This window comes from Acartia tonsa, chromosome 5 (genome assembly GCF_053477335.1).
Source record: "Acartia tonsa isolate MP-2025a chromosome 5, ASM5347733v1, whole genome shotgun sequence".
NCBI classification, from domain to species: Eukaryota; Metazoa; Arthropoda; class Copepoda; order Calanoida; family Acartiidae; genus Acartia; species Acartia tonsa.
This window is the reverse complement of record NC_137264.1, coordinates 10,715,876-10,741,476: the sequence shown is the minus strand read 5'-3', so window position 1 is coordinate 10,741,476 and position 25,601 is coordinate 10,715,876. Positions and strand designations below refer to the sequence as shown.

Genomic DNA, 25,601 nt, shown 5'->3' with positions numbered 1-25,601 from the left:
CTTTCTACAAATATAAAAATGTACAATCATAAGATTAAAACCAGTTTTTTTAGCCGGTGCCTTCGGGATTAAATGTTCAAGTATAATAGCTTTAAACCACCTCGTGACCTATGTGAAGCTTCCCTATAAAGGATAACTCAATCAGTTTAGTAGTTATTGAAATCTTTTGATTTTGGTTACCAAACTTTTTGTTTGTTATAATAGCGTTTTGATTAAGTCTGTTCTGTGCATTAGAGTAAAACAATAGATGGGGGAGGGGTGAATAAACTGTAGGTCCCGAGCCCTTGGACCCTGTGCCGACTTTTAGTTGGGTCTTTGTATATCAGGTATTTGCGTCCCCAACACTTGATCAAACTAGTTGTATGGGTTATAGATCTATATCTATAGATTTATTTTCTTTCCAATTAGTTAATCGGCCGTTTAATTGGATAATGTGAATTTCCTCAATGTTCTCTATTGTTCTAGGAGCCATCTCTTGCCTCCAGTGGTTGGGGTCAAACTTTGGGGACCGAAAGGTGCTGTAGTAGATCCTAAAAAAGTTTAAATAAGAATCAGTTAAATAAATCTTACGTAATGATGTGTATATAATGCCAGTAAGATAACCAACCCTTAGATTGCAAGACCATTGTATTTAAATCCAACTGTCCACGGTAATGAGTTGCGCCTGTTCTTCTGCAAAGGCATTTACTCCAACTCTGACTATTAAAGTCGCTCTGGGATATCAGCAGTAGGACCCATTTCTGACGTCTTTAGTTATGAGGCGGTGTTAAATTAAAAATTTGAACCCATGAACTCGAGGGGATGCGCTATTTACTAGTGAGGTATGTTTATTATAATAGTCCCAAAAGGTTTATAATAACGTTTTCTTATTCGTTTTATTTAATTTGATTGGTTGGTTCATTTAGTTGATTGCCCAAACATTTGAACCACTAATTGTAATCTGCAGAAGTAGTAAATTTATGAATCATCATTGGGGATGTACATCAATTTATCGGCCATTGTCTTATCCCTTTAGATCCCTGACTACTCACTTTTTCAAGCTAAAAGATTTAGTATGAGTTGCGTGTGTGTGGGCATAGATAGATCTTTCTATCTCAGGTCGCATTGGCCACTGGTTAACATGATTTCATTTAGACAAGAGTTAACTTTTCTTGGACTATCCCCTCCCTCATTTACCTTAATTTTTAAAAGAAAGTAAACAAGGTAACCTTTTCCTAAGAAATATGGGTGCTATAGATTAAACATAGTAATTTTTCATAAAAAAATATACATGATTACAATTTACAAAAATCTAAATGAACATAATTATTGAGTTAAGATAAAGCTTCTTCACAAAATCTGTATGATCTTTCTACACTCTTTAAGGGCTTTTTAAAACTTTACCTAGATAACCTAAAGCGTTAGTGTTATTTTTTTAAAATTCCTTTAGTGGTTCAAAAACGATATACAGAAAAATTATTAAATTTTTTCAATATTGTCTAAATACATTTCCTGAAAATGTTCAAATATTCTGTCCATTTCTTCTTGAGGATATTTGGCAATATCTTCATATCTATTAACAGTTTATAGAATAAGAGGCAAAATATGTTGGGGGACAAAGTCATTCAAAAATTTTATGACGTCACATAGCTGAATTTTGAGGTACTTTGTCCCCATTCTTAAATATTCATTTCACACCAACTTTTAAAGTCTAGAGTACAAAAAAAGAAACTTGAAAAAAATATTTTCCATTATGGCTTCGAAACCGATTAATATTCGATTAGAATCGTTTCAAAGCAATACTAAAAAGATCATGTAAATATAGCATTGTATTAAAGACAAATATTAAAATAAAATTATAAAATTAATACCATTTTTGTTAGCCATGAAATTTGGCCTCTTGGAGCTAACAAAAATGGTTTAAATCTTATATCTTTTAATTTTAATATTCACGGAAAGCTGTCTATGATACAATGAGAATAACAATGAGTAACTATTCTATGTATGGATGTGTGGACAATCATTCATTAATTTTTAATGAATTGTTTTTTATTTACTAGTGACTACATCCCCATGGGCCTTTAGGAGAACTTGAGGCCAGCGGTTAATATGATCTTTCAGTACAAACATACAGATACACACCCTATTACTTTTTATATAAGAAAGTTAACTTTACCTAACTCTAATGTAGTTGTCTCCCAAATCTTGCTCAAGTTTTAAATCTTCCTAGAATTAAAAAATATTAGTTTTTGTGTTTTGTATTTTTCGCGGATAGGAAAATAAAAAAAGTAATTTTCTTGGTGTGCAAATTTTTTATAGTACAACTTTTATTCGAGCGAAAATATATCTGAATTGAAATATAATCCAAAACCAACAAAATTAGAAATAACCCATAAAAAGTACAAGGAAAAAAGACAAATTGCCATTAATAGAATAGAAAAAAAGGTCAAAAGCATATTCTATGTTATAGACTATTAGAATCATTAAAAAATTCTTTGCTTTTTTATCTGTAAATCAAAATTATGAAAATGATATTTTACCTTCAACCTTTTACAATGGAACTTAGTGTCAAGCATTATCCCCTTCACAACCCCAAATCCATCAAAAAAAAAAAAAAAAAAAAAAAAAAAAAAAAAATACACACAAAATGGCCAGCAACCTATAAAAACTGTGACATATTACTATATTAAGAACCTCTACCTTTTGGTTAAATATCTTTGTTAAACACCAGCAGCTAAGGAAGCTCTACAAAATGTCCGAAAAATTAGTTATGTGACGTCATAAAAATTAGGGATGAGAAGAGAAGTGGAAAAGGAAACCCCTTAAAAAGAGATGGATCTATTGACGTCAAACGGCTCATTTTTTCGGACACTTTGTAGAGCTTTGCAGCTGCGCCCCTGGTATTATAAATTAGGCTATATTTTAAAAAATGTAGTGGGCATTTTATGAAAAGGGCGTTTTTTTGAGATAGGCGTTTTCTGAGATGGGCGTTTTTTGAGATAGGCGTTTTCTGAGATGGGCGTTTTTTAAAGATAGGCGTTTCTGAGATGGGCGTTTTTTGAGATGACCCGTATTTATTAGCTCTTTTATCAAAGGGGAATAGAGGGGGCAGACAAATGACCTAAGCCCATCTCAAGATTTAATTTGAAATTTTAAAAAAAATATACAATATTTATAGATTATGTCAAGCTTCCTATGCAGAACCCAATTGGTTCAATTGAAAACAAGATCTTAATAGACAAACTAGAAATTTTTAAAGGTTTTGAAAAGTTTTCAAAACATACTTATATATGAAACCATAAAAGTTTTAAACATTTCAAAATATTGAAAATACTTTCCTTAAAAACCAAACCAAAAACCCCACAAAATCAAATAACAACACATAAATTGATAAAAACAGAAATGGATCATTAAAAAAATAGAATTGCGAAAACAAGACCAAGATCAGAGTATCACTAAAATCATTTAATATAAAAGTATAAAATTTAATGTATTGTTTTAAATTGTTTTAAAAAATATTTGCAAAACAATGTTCATGATTTTTAATTCATTATTGGAAGATTTTTTTTACAAACAACAATTTTTGTTAATTTTGGGTCTCACTGCCACTTCATTGACTCAAATTTTAAAGATCCACACAATTTTTTTGTTTAAAAAAAACCTACCATTAATCTAAGGCATTGATTGGTTGCATTACTCATAACATTCTTTCAAGTTAGGATTTTACATTGTGAAAAAAAGCTTTTTGCACAAATAACCACTGTGTGCTAGAAAATAAAAAAAATCTTTATAGTAAGATTAACATCCAACGAAATAAAAACGGGTTTGACAGAAAACGATTTTCTTTTGACATAAATCTTATATTAAACTTTTTTCATATCCAGCCACACTGTGTAAATGAGCACCAAAAGCTAAAAAAAGTGCTAGCCCCCTAGGGCCCACCCCCCCCCCCAAAAAAAAGCATAAAAAAATAGATAGCATACCAGTAATTTATTACATATGCTAGTAGCATTACTCATAATTGCCTTATTTCAAATATGGCTACATGAAACTTTTGTATCATTAAATATTTCTCTTTAAAAATATAATTTGTTTTTGCTAAAATGTGCCTAATTTAAAAAAATTCTATCAGTGTGGAGTGAATAGTCTTTTTATATTATTATTCAAGAATTTAAGGTCTTATCAAAAACACCTATTACAAAAAAAGCCTGTCTGAAACAAAGCCTATAGCTAAAAACACAAATAGAAATATATACAAAAATTTACATTTTCTAAGATAGTATGTAGTAGGAATTTCTAAGATATGTTATTCTTGGGATAGGCGTTTTTTTGAGTAAGCCAGAATTTGAAGCTTTTTATATTTTTTTCTGATGTATTCCATGCCTTCCAAATATCGTTAGATTTCACAGATTTGATCATCCCTCGGGGGTCCCGAACCAAATGGATAACCTAAAAGAATATGAAATAATATTTCTAGTATTGCCACAATACCGATTAATATCCGCTGGATACGAACCGGTTCCCTGGCATAATGAAAAATAATGTATGGCATCGTAATGCAGACAATTTTCCAAGAATATTAAAATAAAAATTATAAAATCAATACCAGATTTCTTAGCCTGGGTCTTTGGTCCCTAGAGACTAACCAAACTGGTTTTAATCATATTATATTTCATTTAAATATCCGCGGAAAGCTGTCTATAATAAGATGCGATGAATAACTATTATTACCATGGCACAAAAAATAGACTTATTGTAATAGTTTTTATAATAGCTTTCCGAGGGCAGTAGAATGAAAATTCAAAGATTAATTCCAGTTTTTTTGATCCATGTGGACGAAGGCCCGTGTTAACAACACTTGTATTAGTTTTTATGATTTTTATTTTATCAAAAATAGGAAATTATATATAATAATTTAGCTCAGAACAGGTTTTGATAATTGGTTTAGAATCCAAACTAGAAATATAATTCCTTGCTAATTCATTTCAAATATTTTGAATAAAGAAGGTGTATCAACTTTTTTGCTTTTTATTTAAGATAGCTAGCCGGTTCTTTCAGTAAGTAGTAGATGTAAAATTTTTCATAGAATTCAGATATGCAATCGTTTTTTTTTGTAGACCTCTTATTTTTTAAGTAATTTAAGTTTTTAAAAAAATAATTAAGTCGGTTTTAAGGTACTAAAACGCAACAAAATAAAAGAAGAAAATAGCCAGTATGAACAAAAATAGTAAGATCTTTAATTTGACACCTTACTTTTAAAATTCTGTTGAGTAATTGTTGAAAAAATCTATTTTTTTAACCTCGGTTTAATCAAAACATTAAACCTAAATATTTTCTCTTACAGACATAAAAAATATGGGTTCATATATACCATTAGAATGAGAAAAATAATATGAATTCATTCTAAGCAAAATTTAAAAAGTTTAAAAAAATTGTAATAAAAAATAGAAAAAATAAAAAGTTTATTTTAAGAATTGTAACTACTAAACTAGCCAATCACAAATCGGGAAGCTTAACCTATAAAATTAACCTATAGAATTGGCAGAAAAAAAGGAGAATGTTCATACAATATATACAATAGATACTACAATAAATATAGTGATATTAAAGAACATGTAAAGAATGAAAAATTATGAACAAATATGCATCAGTCTGTTTATAAACTTCAAAACAATGCAGTTAAAAATACATTATTGTTTCTTGTGTTTAAAAAATATCTGCTACATAGCATTGTCTTTTGTTTAGGTTTTGTTCAGGTTTGGTTCAAGCTAACCCTTTAAAGCCGAAAATTATGATTCTTAAAATAAACTTATTTTTTTTATTATAGTTTTATAAAACTTTTTTTTTTCTGATTCTAAAGGTATATATGAACCCATGTTTTTTATGTCTGTTTGAGAAAATATTTAGGTCTAAAGTTTTTATTAAACCGAGGTTAAAAAAATTGATTTTTTCGATAATTACTCAACAGAATTTTAAAAGTAAGGTGTCAAATTAAAGATCTTACTATTTTTGTTCATACTGGCCATTTTCTTCTTTTATTTTGTTGCGTTTTAGTACCTTAAAACCGACTTAATTATTTTTTTTAAAAACTTAAATTACTTAAAAAATAAGAGGTCTACGAAAAAACCGATTGCATATCTGAATTCTATGAAAAATTTTACATCTACTACTTACTGAAAGAACCGGCTAGCTATCTTAAATAAAAAGCAAAAAAGTTGATACACCTTCTTTAAAAAAAACATATTCATACCTTCCAATCTTTTTCTTTAATCCAATCCACCATGGCTGGTCTGTGTAATCTGATGGTTTTAATAATCTAAAATAATAAGTTCTATAATAAGGTTTGGGACTTTTTTGAATTTTGATTAGTTGGTTCATTAAGTCAAGTGTCCAAAGTTTAAACAGATTATTATGACTTTATTTACTGAATATGGTTTAAACTTACTTTAGGGTTTGTGTTAGCACAGGGTGTAGGCTTCCTGATAACTGTGATGGGCCCTTTGAAACTAAAACATACAAAATATACATTTTAAACTAGCGGCTACGCTTCTAGAGGCATCTAGGAAAATTTAAGGAGGGAGGGGGGTTTATAAGTCGACTCTGTGTTGTGATTCTAGTTTTAGAAAGAAAAAGTAAAATAAAACTTTGGGTGGGGGAATACGGGGGAAGGGAAGAATGAGCTGTTTATTACACTAGTCCCCAAAGTTTGCCATAACGTTTTCTTAAGGGTTGGCATGACAACTTTGAGGACTTTTATTAAATTTTGGTTGGTTGCTTTATAAAGTTATGTGTTTAAACATTACAACCACTAATTGTAATCTACAAAAGGTGTAATTTTGTGTATCATCATTGAGGATGTACATTACTGTATTGGCCATTGTCTTATCCCTTTAAATCCCTGGGGGTAATAATGGGTATCGATTTTCCTTGGCCAATTTCTCTTGGGATGTTGAAGGTACTCTACCCCCAAATATTTACGAACCTTCATTTTAGAGGATAACCATATCGGTTGACAGCGGTTAGCGAGAATATTTGCTTCACATAGACATTTTGTTACTTTTATAATTGGATGAATTATTTCGAATGCACGTTTTGCCGTCCAAATAATATAATATACTTGTTTTGTTTATTGGCGAATTATAATGAATTAAAACTAAATAAATACAATAATTAAATAAAAGAATTCTTTCGGATAATTAATTTAGAGCTGGATCTTTAGATCATTTCAATAATGCGCCAAATCGGGGTGAGCCAACTTTCCACCAATGAGAGCACAGCATTTTACGAAATGCCGCGCTGTGATTGGCTGAAATTCCGTTTGAAATGATTTAAAGATCCAGCTCAGATTGTTTAATAACTGTTCACTAACAACCCAGGGATGAAAGGTACTTTGGGTACATTTATTAGATCTTGATTGGATTCAACTAACTGGTGTCCAAACTTTTACACAGATAATTGTTATCTTTTTCAGGAGTATTTATTTATCTTGCGTGCTTTTTTTTGCATTGTCTTAGCCCTTACTATCCCTGCTAACGACCTAAGACACTAAATATTTTAACACAAATTATAAGTTAAGAATTATTGACACGATAAAGTTGGAAAAACGTGTTCTAAAATTTGTCCTAGCCAAAAACACTTTAAAAAAATAGTATTTAGTCTGCGTTTTTAAAAGCGAAGCTTTTCTATAATTAGGGTCGGTCCGTCCGTACGTCCGTCCGATATAGATAGCTTTAATTCGTTAATTTTGGCATGTTAGAATTGTCCTATCGATTTCAAACTTTGCATGATGATTCCTGTAGTAGTTAGGTATGATTTAGAAAGCGTAGCAACTCTATAATCATTACCAGAATGCCCGTACGTCCAACAAATGTTTGTTTTTTAACAACAAATTTTTATGTTATCTAATTATCCGTTTGATCTGATTTTTGGTATATTGATTCCTGGGACAACAAAGAACAATATTATAAGCGAAGCAACTCTATAAAAAAGTCCGAAAAATGTAAGTATGTCCATAAACATTTTCCTGTATCAAGCAGTTTTTCAACAAATTTACTTACAATTTTGCTTCGCCTCTTATACTTTTATATTCTGATTATTCAGTTCAGAGACTATACAAGTGTTAATGTCCGTTTGTCCTACCGTTTCAGTGCTTCGCTTTTATGAATGTTGTCAACCTTGTTTCATTTCATTTCTAAATAATTGTGTGCTTGACTAGGCACTTTGATGGAAATTTAAGTTATGATAAGATCAAACCAAAATAAAAGATTGTACAAAGCAGACAGACCTAAAGAGTAGACTGGCTGCGCTCCTATCAATAATCATATTCTTGTAAAAACTGTCAGGTGTAGTCCCTTTCGTGGCAACGCCTCTTAAGGGGCGTTTGTCGTATTTTCAAAGTAGCTTTTAATGGGTTATTTTAGGTTAGGTTAGGTTAAGTTGGGTTAGGTACCCCGAAGGGTTAGGCAATTAACCCCGCAAGGTTAGAGCCCCTCGCATGGTCTATAATTAAGGGAAAAGCTCAACTGTAAAAATACGACGAAACGCTCCTGAAGAGGCGATGCCACCAAAGGGACTTTACCAAAATTGTCTAATGTTATATTAAATTGATTTGAATGTTGTATTAAATGTTGTTTGTGATTTCTCCCCCAAAATACATAAAGGGAGGGAATCTGCTGTTATTATACTTAACCCGCCCTAATAATATAAATATAGAAGTAGTAATGTTCTTTAAATCCTTCCCTCTGAAATATGAATGGGGGAAGGATCTATCTTTAGCCTATGTAACCTAACCTAATTTTGTATATACCTCTTTAATTTAGTATTCTAATAGCCTTAGCTCAATAAACTTGTACAAAGATCTGCTGTTGTTTTGGTTTGAAGCGAAGCTACTCTACAAACTAGAAATTAAGATACGTCCGTTCGTCGTGTCTGCAGTTTACGTCCATTACACTAGACAAGTAAAGGTTTTGTTGTCTGCAAGCTCCAAATGATAGATAATACTCACTTGTCTAAATAGTTGAGCATCCCACTATCACAATCGAATACTTTCTCAAGCATATCTTCTACTAATGGAGAATACTTTAAAGGATCCTTAAAAAAGAAAAAAATGCATTAAATTCAACTTCTACAATTGTAGCTAGAAAGTAAATACTATAAAGCATACAAAATATAAGAATAACAAAATATCATGAATACATGAATAAAAGATTAAGAATGCACACATGCAGAGAGGATCTAGAAAAATAGCTTAAAACCACCCGAAGGCTTAAATCGGAAGATATAATGGCATAATACAATCACATGAGTTATGTTAAGCGGACTCAATCGGATTAGTAGCAATTGAGGTAATGAGCTTCAGAAAAAAAATCTTTCTGCTACTTGCATCGAGTAACTTTTTATTCGCAGGAGTAAGGAAATGGATAATAGCCAAAAACCAAACTTAGATATGATAACTAGATAGCCTAAAACCATCCAGGGACCTATAAGAATCTTCCATAAAATGGAATACTCAATCGGTTTAGTAGTTATTAAGATCTTAAGCTTCAGTATCAGACAAAAATCTGGTCCTAGGACAAACACAGGAGTCCCAAACGTCGGAGTGGACAAACGCAGGAGTTGACACTTAACCTACCTAACCTATTTTAAACCATACTTTTTTTTTCAAATGCCAAACCCCTGCGGGGGGCTTATTTGTATATTTATATCTTAACCTAACCTAACCTGTGTAGAAGTAATAAATTAAATCAATATTTTAACATTCATGCGTTTGTCCACTCCGATGTTTGGGACTCCTGTGTTTGTCCTGGAACCAAAAATCTTACTGCTTTACATAAAAGGATAGAACAAGAACATGCTACATGCAAATGAATTTACCTTTTTAATCATGCTTTCCACACCCATACCACCCTCATCTTTTACTCTACAGTCATGCATAACAATTCAAATGATCATAATTTAATCAGGGATGGAGAGGACATAAATTACACTGGTACCCAAAGTTTATGGTTTAGAAACTTTGGGTACTTTTAATAAATCTTGATAAACAAGGATTTTACCCTACGGAAGAAGTAAATTTAGTTATCATTATATGGGCTGTACATCTTTGTATTGTTCATTGGATGCTGTGAGTATTGGTGCAAAAAATATGACGTAACAAAAAAAATTAGCCAATGAGAGGCCACTATAAATTTTACCATTGGTCAATAACGGCCTCTCATTGGCTAATTTTTTTTGTTACGTCATATTTTTTGCACCAATACTCACAGCATCTGTTCATTGTCTTATCCCTGTAATATTTATATTACATGCATAACTAGACTGCATAATCCTTATCATGGAAAGAAAACGAAGTAGCTGGTTTCTTCGTATTTTTACAGAAGGTTTTTTCCTATTTCTAGCCCCTGCGGGGCGCTCTAACCCCTAGGGGCAATCATTAACAGTTACCTAACCTAACCTAAAATTACACATCAAAAGCTACAGTGTAAATACGACGAAACCAAGTTACAATATCGGAATACTTGGAATTGCAGAATGTAGATGGACAGGACAAGGACAAACCACAACCAAAGATGGCCACCTAATACTTTATTCTGGTCATGAAAGTCAACATATGTATGGGGTTGCTATAATTATTCAAAAACGACATGTCAATTCACTAATAGACTGGAAACCTATATCAGACAGAATAATTAAGGCTAGATTCCAATCAAGGCACTGCAAGTTGACCCTTATCCAATGCTATGCCCCAACAAATGACAAAAGTGAAGAAGTAAAACAAGAGTTTTATGATCAACTGCAATCAATCAGAAACTCAGTACCCAAACATGACATGTGTCTAGTTCTTGGAGATATGAATCCTAAAGTAGGAACTGACAGGACTGGAGTGGAAAATGCAATGGGACACTTTGGCATAGGTACAAGAAATGAAAATGGAGAACTTTTACTTGATTTCTGTTTAAATAATGATATGGTCATAGGAGGTACATTTTTCCAACACAAAAACATGAGGAATAGGAAACTGTCCCAATTTTGTATAACTTTTACGGAACAAGTTCCAATTACGTCTTTTCCGAAAAAGGGAGGGGGGGAAGAAAATCTCTTCAAAAGAGATGGGGAAAACCCCTTTTTCTCCCATCTCTTTTTTCTTCCCCCCTTCCCTTTTTTTTCTTTCCCCCTTCTCTTTTTCGGGAAAGAAAAATATGACGTAATTGGAACTTGTTCCGTAAAAGTTATACAAAATTGGGACAGTTTCCTATTCCTCCAAAAACATTCACAAATATACCTGGACAACACCTGATGGACAAACAAGAAACATGATTGACCATATTATGATCAATAGAAAATGGGTCAAGTCAATGCAAGACTGTAGGAGCTATAGAGGAGCCGACATATTCAGTGACCATGAACTAGTTGTCAGTAAGATTAAATTAAAGCTGAAGCGTACTGGCCATGATAAAAAGAGTGAGATTGGTAGACAATATGATTCTTCAAGATTAAAGGACCCAGTGATAAAGAATGAATTTGTCTTAAAACTCAGAAATAGATTTCAAGTCTTAGAGGACCTAAATGACGAGACTGAGATCACATGGACTTCAATTAAAGAAAACTTTCAATCTACTGCTAAGGAAATCCTAGGACACAAGAAACCAGAGAAAAAGGACTGGATCTCTGAAGAAACATGGAACAAAATAGAAGAGAGAAAGAAGCTTAATAACAAAATTCATAATGCTCAACATTTGGCTGACATGGGCAATTTAAGAGCTGAATATACTGCTAAAGACAAAGAAGTCAAAAAGCGCACAAGGAAAGACAAGAGAGATTACTTTGACAATATGGCTGAAAAGGCCCAGAGAGCAGCTGACTTCGGTAACATGAAAACAGTATACAACATAACCAAGCAATTAAGTGGCAAATATAACAACAAGAGTGGTGAAACTATCAAGGCTAAAGATGGTAAATTACTCACTACAGAAAAAAGAAGTTGCTAAAAGGTGGAAATCGCATTTTGAAGAAGTGTTGAACAGACCTGAACCTGAAATTACTGCTGAACCAGAACCAGGACATGAAATAGACATAGACATAAGACCACCAACTGTTCAAGAAGTTAAAGCTGCTATACATAGTCTAAAGAATGACAAAGCACCTGGACCTGACTTGATAACTGCCGAAATGCTTAAGGCAGACATAGATCTTTCTGCTAGGACTCTGACTGATCTCTTTGATAAAATTTGGAGACAAGAAAAGATACCAACTGACTGGTCTAAAGGTATAATCATAAAACTTCCTAAGAAGGGAGATTTGAACAATTGTGATAATTGGAGAGGAATTATGCTGCTTTCTATCCCAAGCAAGGTCCTATGTAAAGTTATTTTAAACAGAATTGATGAGAAAATTGACAATAAACTAAGAGAAGAACAAGCTGGATTCCGTGCTGGAAGAGGCTGTGTTGACCAAATTTTCACCCTTAGGACAGTTATTGAACAATTTGTTGAATTTAACAAGCCACTCCATGTAAATTTTGTTGATTTCTCTAAGGCCTTTGACTCCATACACAGACAAACACTCTGGAAAATACTAAGAAGTTATGGTATACCTGAAAAGATGATAATTATGATAACTAAATTTTATGACAACTTCCAAGCCTGTGTTTCAGTTGGAAACAATAAGACATCTGATTTCTTTAAAATAAGCACTGGAGTTAGACAGGGATGCATTTTATCACCTATTCTATTTGTATTGGTCATTGACTGGGTGATGAAGAAAACCACAGAGGACAAAAAACGTGGTCTCCAGCTGGGCATACTAGGACACCTAGAGATCTGGACTTTGCTGATGACCTGGCACTGATTTCAGAAACAATTAAACATCTACAAGCTAAGACAGATAGACTAGTCAAATACGCAGGACAAGTCGGGCTCTTTGTTAATGTCAAGAAGACTGAAATTATGAATATACCTACAAACCCTGATCAAACTATAACAATAAATGGTGAACAATTGAAACAAAGCAACAAATTCACCTATTTGGGAATGTTATCAGCAGTGAAAATGGCTCAAAAGCTGATATTAAAACCAGGATTGATAAGGCTAGGGTTGCTTTCAACAGTCTACACAACGTTTGGAATTCAAAGAAACTTGCTCTGAAAACAAAATTCAGACTTTACAACAGCAATGTGAAATCAGTCCTTCTTTATGGAGCTGAATGCTGGAGAACTGTGAAAACTGAAACAAATCAACTTAATGCATTTCACAATAGCTGCCTAAGAAGAATTTGCAAAATATTCTGGCCAAACAAAATATCAAACATTGAGCTGTATGCTAAGACCAAGTGCAATAGTATTGAAGCAGAAGTGAAATTTAAAAGACTAAGGTGGCTAGGACATGTGCTTAGAATGGAACAAAATAGGTTTCCAAAAAAGTGCTTAAAATGGAACCCCACCACTGGTAAACGTAAACGGGGACAACCAAAAATGACCTGGAGGCGGAGCAATGAAAAGGACCTCTTTAATTTGGAATTAACATGGGGAGAAGCTGAAGCACTTGCCAAAAAAAGGAATTCATGGAGGAGCAGGGTGGCCGTATTCTCTGGACTCCACAGTCCAAAAGAGAGACGCGCCTGAACTGAACTGAACCTAACCTAAAATTACACATCAAAAGCTACAGTGTAAATACGACGAAACCCACTACTTCGTTCTATCCCATATTCCTTTTAAAAAAAGAGGCTTGAAGTCTGTCTATCTGTAAGTCTGTGTGCAGGTTTGTTCACAGGGGGAGGGGCAGTTTGCACTGTTGTAATAATATGATGTTCCTATGACTAGCTACGTGTGCGAAATAAACCTTCTTAGTAGCAAAGCTACTCTATATTAATAGCGAAACTACTCTCTGATTTGTTTTTCTTCTAAATGATCATTGAACATCTGCTGTAACTCTCATTTGTCATTTGTCCAAACATAACTTCTTGTGTTTCACTACTTATGGATGTTGTCATCTTTGTTTTCCATTTATTCCTATTTTTGTAAAATGCATGTACAAATTTTCTACAGTTGAATTTATGAATTTAAATTAAATACTGAAAATTTAACATTTAAAATTGTTTTTCTAGGTGAATTTTTAATTAAAAAACAAGTCCCTAACACTTATTTGTCCAAACATAACTTTGTGTGCTTCACTACTTATAGATGTCGTCATCCTTGTTTTTTTTATTTGTTCTTAATTTTATGACATACTTTTACAAATTTTGAAAATGTTTTTTAATTAATAAGTGAAAAACTAGTCTCGAACAGGCATTTGTCTATCTTAAATTTTTTTGAGCTTCACAACTTGTTTTTTCTTCATTTATTTTTAAGTTTGTAACATGCTTTTTCAATTTCTTTTCTAGATAAATTTTTGTTAATTTAAATTATTTATTGAAAAACTAGTCTCAGAACTCATTTGTCATTTTTCCAAACTCATTTTTTAGGATTTTAATATATATTATTTTTTTCTTCATTTAAATCTATTTTTGTAACATGCTTTTACAATTTTAACAGTATGTCTAAGAAACCGATTAATATCCGAGGGATTTAAACTGGTTCTCAGCCAAACTAAAATATCATGTATAGCATCGTATTACAGACATTTTCCCACGAAAATTGAAATAAAGATCTTAAAATTAATATCAGTTTTGTTAGCCCAGGCCATCGGCCCCTCTTTTAATTATATTATAATTTTTCATCTTCATATCCACAGAAACTTGTCTATAATACGATGTGATAAATAACTATTCTAGATGAATTTGAATTAATTACTGAAATTTACCACAGTTGTATTTGAACTTTTATTATGCCTGAGGTAGAGGAGAGGCTCAAAAAAGTAGGATGAAGTTTTAATGGATGAAAATAGGTCTGCTGTGTATGATGAGCCAGACCTAGAATTAACAACAATCTCATCTTTAATTGGAATAATAGCCAAGAAAATACTAATTTTAACACAATATACATATGATACTAGCGGCTACGCTCCTAGAGGTCTCTGGTCTTTTTGAGGGAAGGGGTGGGCGGGAGGATCGACCACCCCGCTTTCAATTGTCACTGTGGGCTAGAATTGAATCAAGACAAAAGTAAGTGCCGAGCCCTGGGACCTATGTATGGTAAAAAAGACATAAAACCATGATGATTTTAGGTAAAACCAAAATATTTCAGCGGAAGCTTTTTGAGAAAATTAGATTTGAAAATTTCAAGTTCAATTTTCACCCCCTAGGAGTTGCCGCATAATCATGACAAGAAAAGCAAATATTTTTGTTTTAAATTTTGAACAACTTTGCTTTTATGAAGTCCTTCTTAAAACCTTTCTATGTATGATTTATTTTAGGCTGAATTTCAGTGACCTTAGCAAAGCAAGTGATAAAAATGGCCATTTATTAACTCCCTTCAGGAGTGGTTTTATGAAGAACTTTATAAAAGCAAAGTTGTTCAAAATTTAAAATAAGTAATGTTTGCTTTTCTTGTCATGATTATGCGACAAATCCTAGGGGGTGAAAATTGAACTTGAAATTTTCAAATCTAATTTTCTCCAAAAGCCCCCGCTGAAATATTTTGGTTTTACCTGGAATCATCATGGTTTTATGTCTATTTTCACCATACTAGGTCCCAGGGCTCGGCACTTACTTTTGTCTTGATTCAATTCTAGCCCACAGTGTTGTTGATTTAAAAAGAAAAAAATTGGGCGGGAATGTCATTTCTTTTCTAGGGGCGATTTCTCTTGGGCGGGTGGTTGTGCCCTTCCCAAAAATAGTTATAAACCTTGCCAGGACCTATTAAATGATACCCTGTATAAGAGAACCATACCAGTTTAGTGGTTAAAAAGATCCTTCATTACTGATAAACAGACAGTCAGACATTTTTGGTTGAATATAAGGATAAATGTATTTTTAAAAATGACAGTTATGAAAAAATTAGAAGAATCATTCCAGTATGGCCTCCAAACGGATTAATATCAACTGGCTGGATTAGAACCGGTCCTCAGACATAATGAAATATCATGTCTAGCATTCGACCTCTAGGCTCTAATAAAAATACTTTTAATTTTCATTCATAGCATGAGAATTCTCCGCTTTTATGAATGTTATCATCCTTGTTTTAAAGAAATGTTTGGCCTACCTGGCATAAGCTAAAATAAGTATATTTGTGTTATTGCTAAAACTTCTTTCTCTTAATTCTGTTCCTAAGATATATTTTACAAAATTATAAAAATCTAAATATTTATAAATAATAGTTTTAATGTATTTCCACCAGGATAAGACAATGGACGATAAATTTATACACTTCTCGATTAGTGAAAACAAGATTACCCTTCTGTAGAATTAAATTTTTGGATGTAACATTTGTACACAACTAGTTTTCAACTAAGCAATCAAATTGCATTATACTTTTATAAAAGTTTTTAAGCCAGTGAATAAGATAACGTGGATAAAATCTTTGGGTACCAGTAAAATTTACAGTCCAATGTCCCCTCCTTTCCTGGATTTCAACCAACGCGGGATTGCAACAACTAAAATGTTATTTGAGTATCCGATTTCATGTATTGCTTCAAAATCAATTAATATTCGGTGGATAAAAACTGGTTCTCAGCCACAATGAAAATCATGTATCGTATTATATCCAGTTTTCTACGAATATAAAATATAAAATCATAATAGTAAAACAAGTTTTGTTAGTTCGTGCATTCGGGGCTAACAAAACTGGTTTTTATCTTGTAATTGTACATTTCTATATCCGCGGAAAGCTGTTTATAATGCTAATATTGATGAAGGGAGTAGCATGCATAGTTGAAGTCTCCACATGATAGTCACTAAAATGGGTTAGTTGTCCGTTGGGTGTTAGTAAAAATTAAGTTGTAGATTGCATATAAAAACCTTTCAACTGGCGCGCAGATAAACTTTTCTGGTTCTCTACATCTGTATGTCTCTCTGAATCAAATATTCGGGTATAGTCCTTTCCACGACATCCCTCCATAAGGGGCGATTAGTCGTAATTTTAAAATGGCTTTTTATAGGTTATTTTAGGTTAGGTTAGGTTATATTGTGTTAGGTGATTGCCCCACATGGTTAGGTAATTGGCCCCGCAGGGTTAGAGCCCCCCGCAGGGGCTAGAAATAGGAGAAAAGCTACTGTAAAAAAATACGAAGAATCGCTCCTTATGGAGGGATGTCGTGGAAAGGACTATACCCAAATATTCTATAGAAATGATATGTACACAGATATGTATCTGTATTGTTTTTATCCCCGAAGAGATATACTTTAGTATTATAAGTGTCTATTAGAAACCTTTTTAATAGCGAAGCTACTCTACTTTTGTCTTTATTTTATTCAGTTCATAACGCGAATTTCTCGACCGCTATTTAAGATAAACGGCTGAATTTATTAGAAGACCTCTAATATAAATAATCAACCAGATCATAACTTACTAAGTCTTTCGGACTGAGTGACGAACGGACATACCGCTAATTTTAGTATAGACGTGCTGTTAAAAACAGGGGTCGCAACATCCAAAGTAGCAAAGCACAAAAATCTTGGATAAATATACGGACAAAACAACAAATCACAAAACTTTAAATATGTTTTAATATTTATATCTGTATGAGTAGCCTGACTGACAGACCAGGTAAATTATGTACTGGTTGCTCATTGGTATAGGGAATTTTTACAAACTAATTCTGTCGAGTTTCTTGAATAGCAGCCTAGAAAATTACATCTCCCTATGCCGTTACAGGCTGAATAAAGGACAGACTCAAAGACAAAGTATAATATAGAGTAGCATCGCAACTAAAACTAGAAATGGTTATTTATCGCATCGTATAATAAACAGCTTTCCGAGGATACAAAAAATGTACAATCATAAGATTAAAACCAGTTTTGTTAGCCCCGAGATGCCTAAGTCACGTACTAATAAAACTGGTTTTAATATTAAGATTGTATATTTTTATATTCGTAGAAAACAGGATATAATACGATACTATACATGATTTTTATTCAGTGGGGCTTAAAACCGGTTCCAATCCAGTGGATATTAATCGGTTTCGAAGCCATACTTGACATTTCTTACCTGGACTAGAATAAACATAGAAAACTGTGACAATACAAAGAAGAACGAGGAGCAACTCCATAATTCTGCGTCGCCGCCGGTCCCCAAGGGCGACCACATTTATGCCTCTGAAATCAGCCATTGGGGCTCCAACCAAAATGGCCTTTACAAAAATGATTATTTTACACGTAATTATTAAAAAATACAAAGTAGCTTGATGTCTGTTTGTCTGTCTGTCCGTCTGTCTCTTATGATCTCAGTAACCACTGAACCGATCGGATTCTACTCTTCAGGGTATATACCTATTAGTCCTGTGGTGATTTTCAGCTATTTTCTTGGGGGGTGGGACACCCCCAACCCCCCTAAAAACAAAAAAATCTCCCCCTCATTTTTAGTAGCGAAGCTACTCTATAATTTGAAATGTCCGTCTGTCTGTCTGTCCGTATGTCTGTATGTCTTAGTTTGGGGGAAACGGAATTTTCTCGGCTCCTATAAAAGATAAAAGGCTGAAATTTTTTGACAATATTCCCATTATAAAGAAGCACAATTAACTATAAAACATCAATGGCGACAGGACCCCTTTTTAGCAGGTTTTAGGCTATTTTTGTATTTTTCACATTTTTCTCCATATCTTTGGTGTTTATGGTCCGATTTCCAAAATTTTTTCAGTTATAGTATCAAAATTAAATTTCTTGTCGTTTCAAGAAAACAACTATGACGGTCAGACTGCCTTTAAGCAGGTTTTAGGTTTTTTTTTTACATTTTTCTCCATAACTTTGGTGTTTATGGTCATATTGTTAAAATTTTTGTAGTTAAAAATATCAAATTAAATTTCCCGTTGTTTTGAGCATCCAGTATGTAATTTACTTTGACCTTCAGTCTGTTAGTCATAGTACTGAAATATAAATATTAAGAAATTAAAAACAAATATTGAAAAGTTTTTGTGATTTTTTTCCTAATATACATGTTTTTGACAACTAATCTTTAAATTCTTATGAATATTTTTTGTGCTTCGCTACTTATGGATGTTGTCATCCTTGTTTTTAAAGAATTTGCTGAAGATTTCCTTGGTCCTTTTACGAATTTTGCCTTAATTTTTTTTAAATATGATAATTTTAACAGGTAAATATAAAAATAAATAGTAATTATCTAAAAAATAAACATTTTAAAATCTAAAATCCAAAACGTTCAGCTAATAATGAATATTATTAACCTGCTATATCCACTTCATAAAGTATGCCTTTTTGTTATTGGAATCCATAAGTTTTTAAATAGACAATCCTGTTAAAAGCTATCAATTATGGACATATTGATAGAATTAGGATAATCAGAATTAGATTAATTTATAATTATTAGAAGGAATAATCAATATATGCATAATAAAATTCAAATGTACCCCCTTAATTAATTAAATTTTCACATGTATTTCAAAATTTTACACCTTTACAAGTTTGACCAAACAACTGTTATTGACAGAAATACCGAGATAGGTCAATGGCTGGTAAATTAAACATCCTTACCAAAGGTAACTTATAAAATTATACCCCACTTGTTGTCTGTAAAACACCCTCAAAGTTCACAACAACCTAAAAAGGTAAAAACCTTGTGTATGCTACTGATTTTAATAATATTATTAATAATTTTAAATATTATTTTAGAGCCTCCTTTCATGTTATAATGCATAATTGATTCCTAAGACTATTGGACAATTAGACAAAATTGTGATAGCGTCGAATCATCAAGGCTTAGTTTAATAAAGTAATTTTTGGATACATATGGCATTTATATGCATTTTTCTTCAGACTTCTAAATAATGTTTAATATAAAATAATATTTGTTAAGGTTCGTATGTTTAACTAGAGTTGGCTCGATATAACTATCTCACTATTGGCTAGTTTTTATGAGTACATATCTATTTGTCTATTTCTCAATAAATCAATTTTCCTCCCCCATCATTACTATCTAAAAGAAAGAAGTAAATATTTAATAATTTAAATGATTTTAAAAAGATTTTTTTCAATTATATTTTTTTTCTCACATTACCATCACCAAAGGTTTAATGTAATTAAAACTTTAGTTTTAATGTTTGAACACACAAAAGGAAGTGTCGCCACAATCAAATTCTTTTAAAACAGAGTTTTCTTAAATTTACTATATTAAAAATTAAAATCTTCTTTTTTATGATTAAAAATTAAATACTTCAATATAATGTAAATAGCAACATGAAATGAAAAAAATGAATTTATTTTTAATAAAGTAACATAATGAGTCTCATCGTTCTGGCCAATGAGAGTTTATTATGAATTACTGGAGCACTATGAGTTTTAAACATATATTCCTTGGAAAACTTGACCTCATTTATAAACATTTATTTCCTAAATAGATCTGACATGGATCTTGAAGCAATAAAGCAGGCTGTTTTGTAAATGTTAAAAATTGGAAGAATCTATTAAATAAAAGTTATCGCAAATATACTTAGTAAATAATCTAACCGTTTAATTTGTTGAGCATGCTTGCTTCTACTATTTATATTTTTTTTTCAAGCGAAGCTTTTCTAAAATTAGGGTCGGTCCGTTCGTTCGTACGTCTGAAAAGGATAGTTTTTTTCGTAAATTTAGGCATGATAGAATTGTCCTATCGAATTCAAACTTTGCATGTTGATTCTTATAGTAGTTAGATACGATTTTGAAAGCGTAGCAATTCTATAATCGTTACCAGAATGTCCGCACGTCCATTTTAAACATGTTGATTTTTAACTTTTTTACCAACTAAATTTTTATGATATAATTATCCGATTGATCTGATTTTTGGAACACTAACTCCTAGGATAACAAAATATAATGTTATAAGTGAAGCAATTTAATAATCAAGTCCTAAAAATCTAAGTATGTTCTTAAACATTATCCTGTATTTCAGCAATTTATCAACAAATTTACATAAATTTTGTTTCGACTTTTATACATTTTTATAAATTTTGTTTAACAACATTTTTTTATGTGTTAAAATCATTCTATTCATGTGAATTTTGGAATAATGATTCCTATTATATCAAGGTATAATGTGAAAAAGCGAAGCGTCTATAAATTTTTAAAATGTAAGTATGTCCTTAAACAATATACAATATTTTAACAGTTTTGCAAAGAATTTTATTTCTAAATTGCTTGTAGTCTCAAATGATTATTTTAAGCTTATTCAGTTCTGAAACTCTACAAGTGGCAATGTTCATATGTCCTTCCTTTTTAACTTTATTTGTATTTAGTTAACCACTGACGTGAACTGAATACTGATTTAGTTTCATTTTATATATTACTAATTAGAACACTTGTGCATGCGGTCAATAGATTCATTACCCTAGATGAGCTGTCAGACACAATAATCTGTCCGACGTAAAAAGGAATTTTGAAGATTTTTGTTTATATCTAGTCATAAGATTTTTATATCAGAGAGTTAGGGGAAAATGGGCTTTTATTACACTAGTCCCCAAAGTTTTATAATAACGTTTTCTTAATTGTTGGCCTAACAACTTTGTGGACTTAAGTGAATTTTGATTGGTTGGTTTGTTAAGTTGAGTGTTCAAACATTAAAACCAATTTTTAACGCTACAGAATGGGTAATTTAGTGTATCCTCATTGGGTGTATATTAATTTATCGCCCATTGTCATATCCCTATATTTATAATCCCTATATTTATATATTACACGAGCGATAATATAGCTGATTTATTTTGTAAATAAAAATGAAAAAAAACTGCCTTTTTCTGCATAAATGTGTGAAGACACAATACAAACTGTCCCGAATTTGTATTAATTTTGAGGAACACGACTCCAGTGACGTCATATTTTTCTTTCCCGAAAAAGGGAAGGGGGGAAGAAAATCTCTCCAAAAGAGATTGAGAAAACACCCTTTTCTCCCATCTCTTTTTTCTTCCCACCTTCCCTTTTTTTCTTTCCCCCTTCCCTTTTTCGGGAAAGAAAAATATGACGAAATAGGATGTGCGTGTATGGTAGTCGTTTACAGTGGATGGTTGTGCGCGTGTGTGTGCGTGCGTGATATGCGTGAGTTTTGCGTGATATGCGTGAGTTTTGTGAGGAGAGTTTTGAGTGAGAAAGACTTAAGATCAATAATGTTGGGTCGATTTTTTAAAAATGACCCTGAAAGCCTACGGCCATTAGTTAGTGATATTATTTACAATGAAATAATAAAGATTTTTTTTGTTTTTTATTTCGGTTTCAAATAAATCAAGAATGATTAGGTTTTATATATTTTTTTTTAGAATTTAAGATATGATTAACTTCTTAGGCCGTCCTTTTTTTTTTTTTTTAAAGCGAAGCTTTTCTTTAATTAGGGTCTGTCCATCCGAACGTAACGGATAGCTTTTTTTCGTTAATTTAGGATTGTTAGAATTGTCCTATCGATTTCAAACTTCGCATGATGATTCCTATAGGAGTTAGGTACGAGTTAGAAAGCGAAGCAACTCTATAATCGTTACCAGAAAGTCCGTACGTCAATTTTAAACATGCTGCTTTTTAACTTTAACAACAAATTTTTATGTGATAAAATTATCCGATTGGTCTGATTTTTGGAATACTGATTCCTAGGACAACAAAGTACATTGTTATCAACGAAGCATCTCTATAATCAATTCCTAAAACTGTAAGTATGTCCAAAAATTATAATTTATAATTCTGATTATTCAGTTATAACACTCTACAAATGTAAATGTTCGTTTGTCTTACCGTTTCAGAGTTTCGCTTTTATGGATGTTGTCATCCTTGTTTGATTATATACAAACATATTTTTTAACATGATTTAACAAGAAGGATATATTGAAATTTTGGGAGTGAATTATTACAGAAAATAAAGTATAAATATTCAGACTTAAAACTCCAAGAAGAGATACCCTCCCCCAAAATACTTAAAAACCTTCCCTAGACCTGTAAGAAGCTTCAATGCAAAGAAAAACAATAACGGTTCAGCGGTTAGCGAGATCCTTCGCTACAGACAAAAAAAGCTTACTACTTTTTATTATAGGACTTGGGGCTTTGCCTCTAGAGGTTTGATCAAACCAATTTTTCGTAATTTAGATTTAAAAAAGTAAATTTAAAAAACAATTTCTTTGGGGGGGGAGGAAATTTTTTTTCATGGGGGGGGATAGTCGACCCCACTATTTTAATTTTAGTTTTAAGAAGAAAAAATTTATTTTTATTTTTTTTTGGGGGGGGGGGTATTTTTATTTTTTGGGGGGTTGGGGGTGTCCCACCCCCCAAGAAAATAGTTATAAACCTTCCCGGGACCTATGAGAAGCTACCCTGTAAAGGAGAACCCGATCGGTTCAGCGGTTAGCGAGATCCTTCGCTACAAACAAACAAACAGACACACAGACATCGTTCTACTTTGTATTATAGGATATTGTCATCCTTGTTTGGAACTATAAACAGAATTATAGTTAACAATAATGGTTTTAACTTTATTATAAGAAAGCTTTGCTTGTTACAAAGTGACTGATTGTGCAAAAAATCACCATTTAACTATGTTCCTTTTATTTTAACCAAGGAATTGGGGTACTCCCCCCCCCCCCCAAATAAAATCTTAAATCTATAATGGGTGGGGGTCATATGATAGATATGTATGGATCACCAACGGAATAAATTATGAGAAAATAAATCTAATGACGGAGGTTCTATACCCAACCCCCTCTCTCCTTGATTTTATTTTATTAAACATCCCATGTTTTGTTTTCTGAGGTGTACTTAATTTGTAATATTATTTTTATTGTTGGTTATCTCCTAGTAAACTAAATAAAGATACTAAAAATTGGAAACGTACAAAATGTACTCCACCATCCACCTTCCCCCCCCCCCCTTCCCCCGGTTCAAATATTTCAAATCCACACTACCAAATTCGTATCTATATATCTATAAATTCTCGTTCGTCTTTCGTGCATTAAGTGGATTTTTGAAAGCGAAGCTTTTCTAAAAATGCGTTAATAGATCTAGTCTTTGATTTAGGCATTTTGAAATAGTTCTATCGATTTCAAACATTGCATGATGATTTCTGTAAAAAGTGAGTTATAATTAAGAAAGCGCAGCATCTCTATAAGTTTTTTAAAAAAAAGTTTGTACACTCATTTTAGACCAATAATGCTTATTTATGTATTTACATGACTTAATTATTACTTTTACTTGTTTTTCACAATGGGGATGTGTGTGCGAATGGGGCGTTTGTCCATATTTAGGTATGGAGACCGCTCTTCTATGAGTACTACTAAAACCTAATTTTAATGCAATACACATAGACATTCTCATCGTCGGTTCGTTTGTTTAGAATGCTTAACCCTCTATTCCCACAAGTATAATACGAATTTGGTTGAGCTGGTGGAAGCTCAACAAAAGACCCACGCGAAGTATTATGTTGCTTTAACCTAAGAATAAATGGTTGGTTTTGATATTCGATCAGAATTATATAAGTATATTAAGTATTAAGGAAAGAAAATGTTTTTATAAAGTGTATTTATATCACAAGTGCATAAGTTAAGTATGAAAATATTTACAGGATAAGTGTTAAAATTATAAGTAGAGTAGGACAGAAATGTGCCCTAAGTCCCAAGCAGTGAATTGTGCTAAGTGTTAGAGTTCTAACATAAGGCCTGAGCTCAATTCATGCTAAGTACTAAGGGGCCTAAATTTAAACTACAATGCATGCCAAACAACTAAGTCATTACCTTTTAAAGCCAGAAAGAGAAGTTGATGGTAGGAGAGTTAATAAATAACTGAATAAATTCAAGAGGTACATGCTATAACATTAGCTCTGGACCAGGATTTTAGTGTTTGTCTGTGCAATTAAATATCTGTGTGTTAATATGTGACGTAAATCAGGCATGGTTGTAGGCATACATATTTGAACTGGTTGTTTATATGATTACATTAACTATAAACATAATATCTTTAATAAACATATACTATTAGCAAATCACATACAGATTACCATGAATAGGCTAGTGTTACCCATATATGGTGTCATATAGGTAAAGATAGGCCTATGAATGCATAAATTGATACAAATAATGCCTTGGGCCTAGCTAAAGTAATTGTGTCTTGCCCCTGAGTGCTACTAGTTAATTGCAGGGCACGTGTCAATCAAAGGTTCATAATATGATCTATAAAGTGTTGACTTTATATCAAGCATAGATAGATAGTTGTGGATGCGAAGCATTTCTGTAAAAGTCTCATATGTTCGTTCAAAGAATTTGAAAATTGAGGATTGCATCTCCAATGGGGGTAAGTTATTAAAAAAGAAAAAAGAGAAAAAGAAAAAGTTTAGTAGTCCCAGTATATAGGCATATATAATAAACTATAAATGTATTCCAAGCTAAGTTAAATACGCTTTCCATTAAGAAAGTATGCTTTGCGTATTTTCATAGCTGGGTATACAAGATGATAAACCTCCCAAATAGAATACATTCTTTTCTTGAGGGGTTTAGTTTTATCTAACATTGTCACATCAATAAATGTTTTTGCGTTGGTTGTTCTGGATAGTTCAGCTTCTTCTGATGATGAACTAGGTG

At 32.2% G+C, this 25,601-nt stretch overlaps 2 protein-coding genes across 2 annotated transcripts in view; both read right to left on the bottom strand.

Annotated features, from left to right (window-relative positions):
• The window catches only part of LOC145318734 (protein rolling stone-like), a 316,823-nt gene that overhangs the window by 39,325 nt on the left and 251,897 nt on the right, over positions 1–25,601 (bottom strand). The gene's annotated exons all lie outside the window — the stretch shown is intronic.
• On the bottom strand, positions 368–18,196 carry LOC145319927 (carbohydrate sulfotransferase 3-like). Its single transcript, XM_080162329.1, has 14 exons — positions 18,059–18,196; positions 16,870–16,923; positions 16,115–16,178; positions 14,803–14,883; positions 9,853–9,898; positions 8,984–9,069; positions 6,425–6,485; positions 6,230–6,295; positions 4,363–4,428; positions 3,645–3,686; positions 2,156–2,205; positions 1,495–1,552; positions 1,032–1,114; positions 368–530 (listed from the first exon to the last, which is right to left on the bottom strand). The coding sequence occupies exons 1-14, from the start codon at positions 18,177–18,179 to the stop codon at positions 368–370; spliced, it is 1,041 nt and encodes a 346-aa protein (XP_080018455.1). The 5' UTR covers positions 18,180–18,196.

Bases quoted from the DNA above. Each gene is read 5' to 3' on its own strand.
- LOC145319927 (XM_080162329.1), bottom strand. From the start codon at position 18,179: ATGGCTGATTTCAGAGGCATAAATGTGGTCGCCCTTGGGGACCGGCGG. The intron at 9,899-14,802 runs GCATAATAAAAG...GCATGACTGTAG, and splicing joins GAGCCTCTCCTCTACCTCAG to AGTAAAAGATGAGGGTGGTA. The intron at 6,486-8,983 runs GTGAGTATTATC...TGTATGTTTTAG, and splicing joins ATGCTCAACTATTTAGACAA to TTTCAAAGGGCCCATCACAG.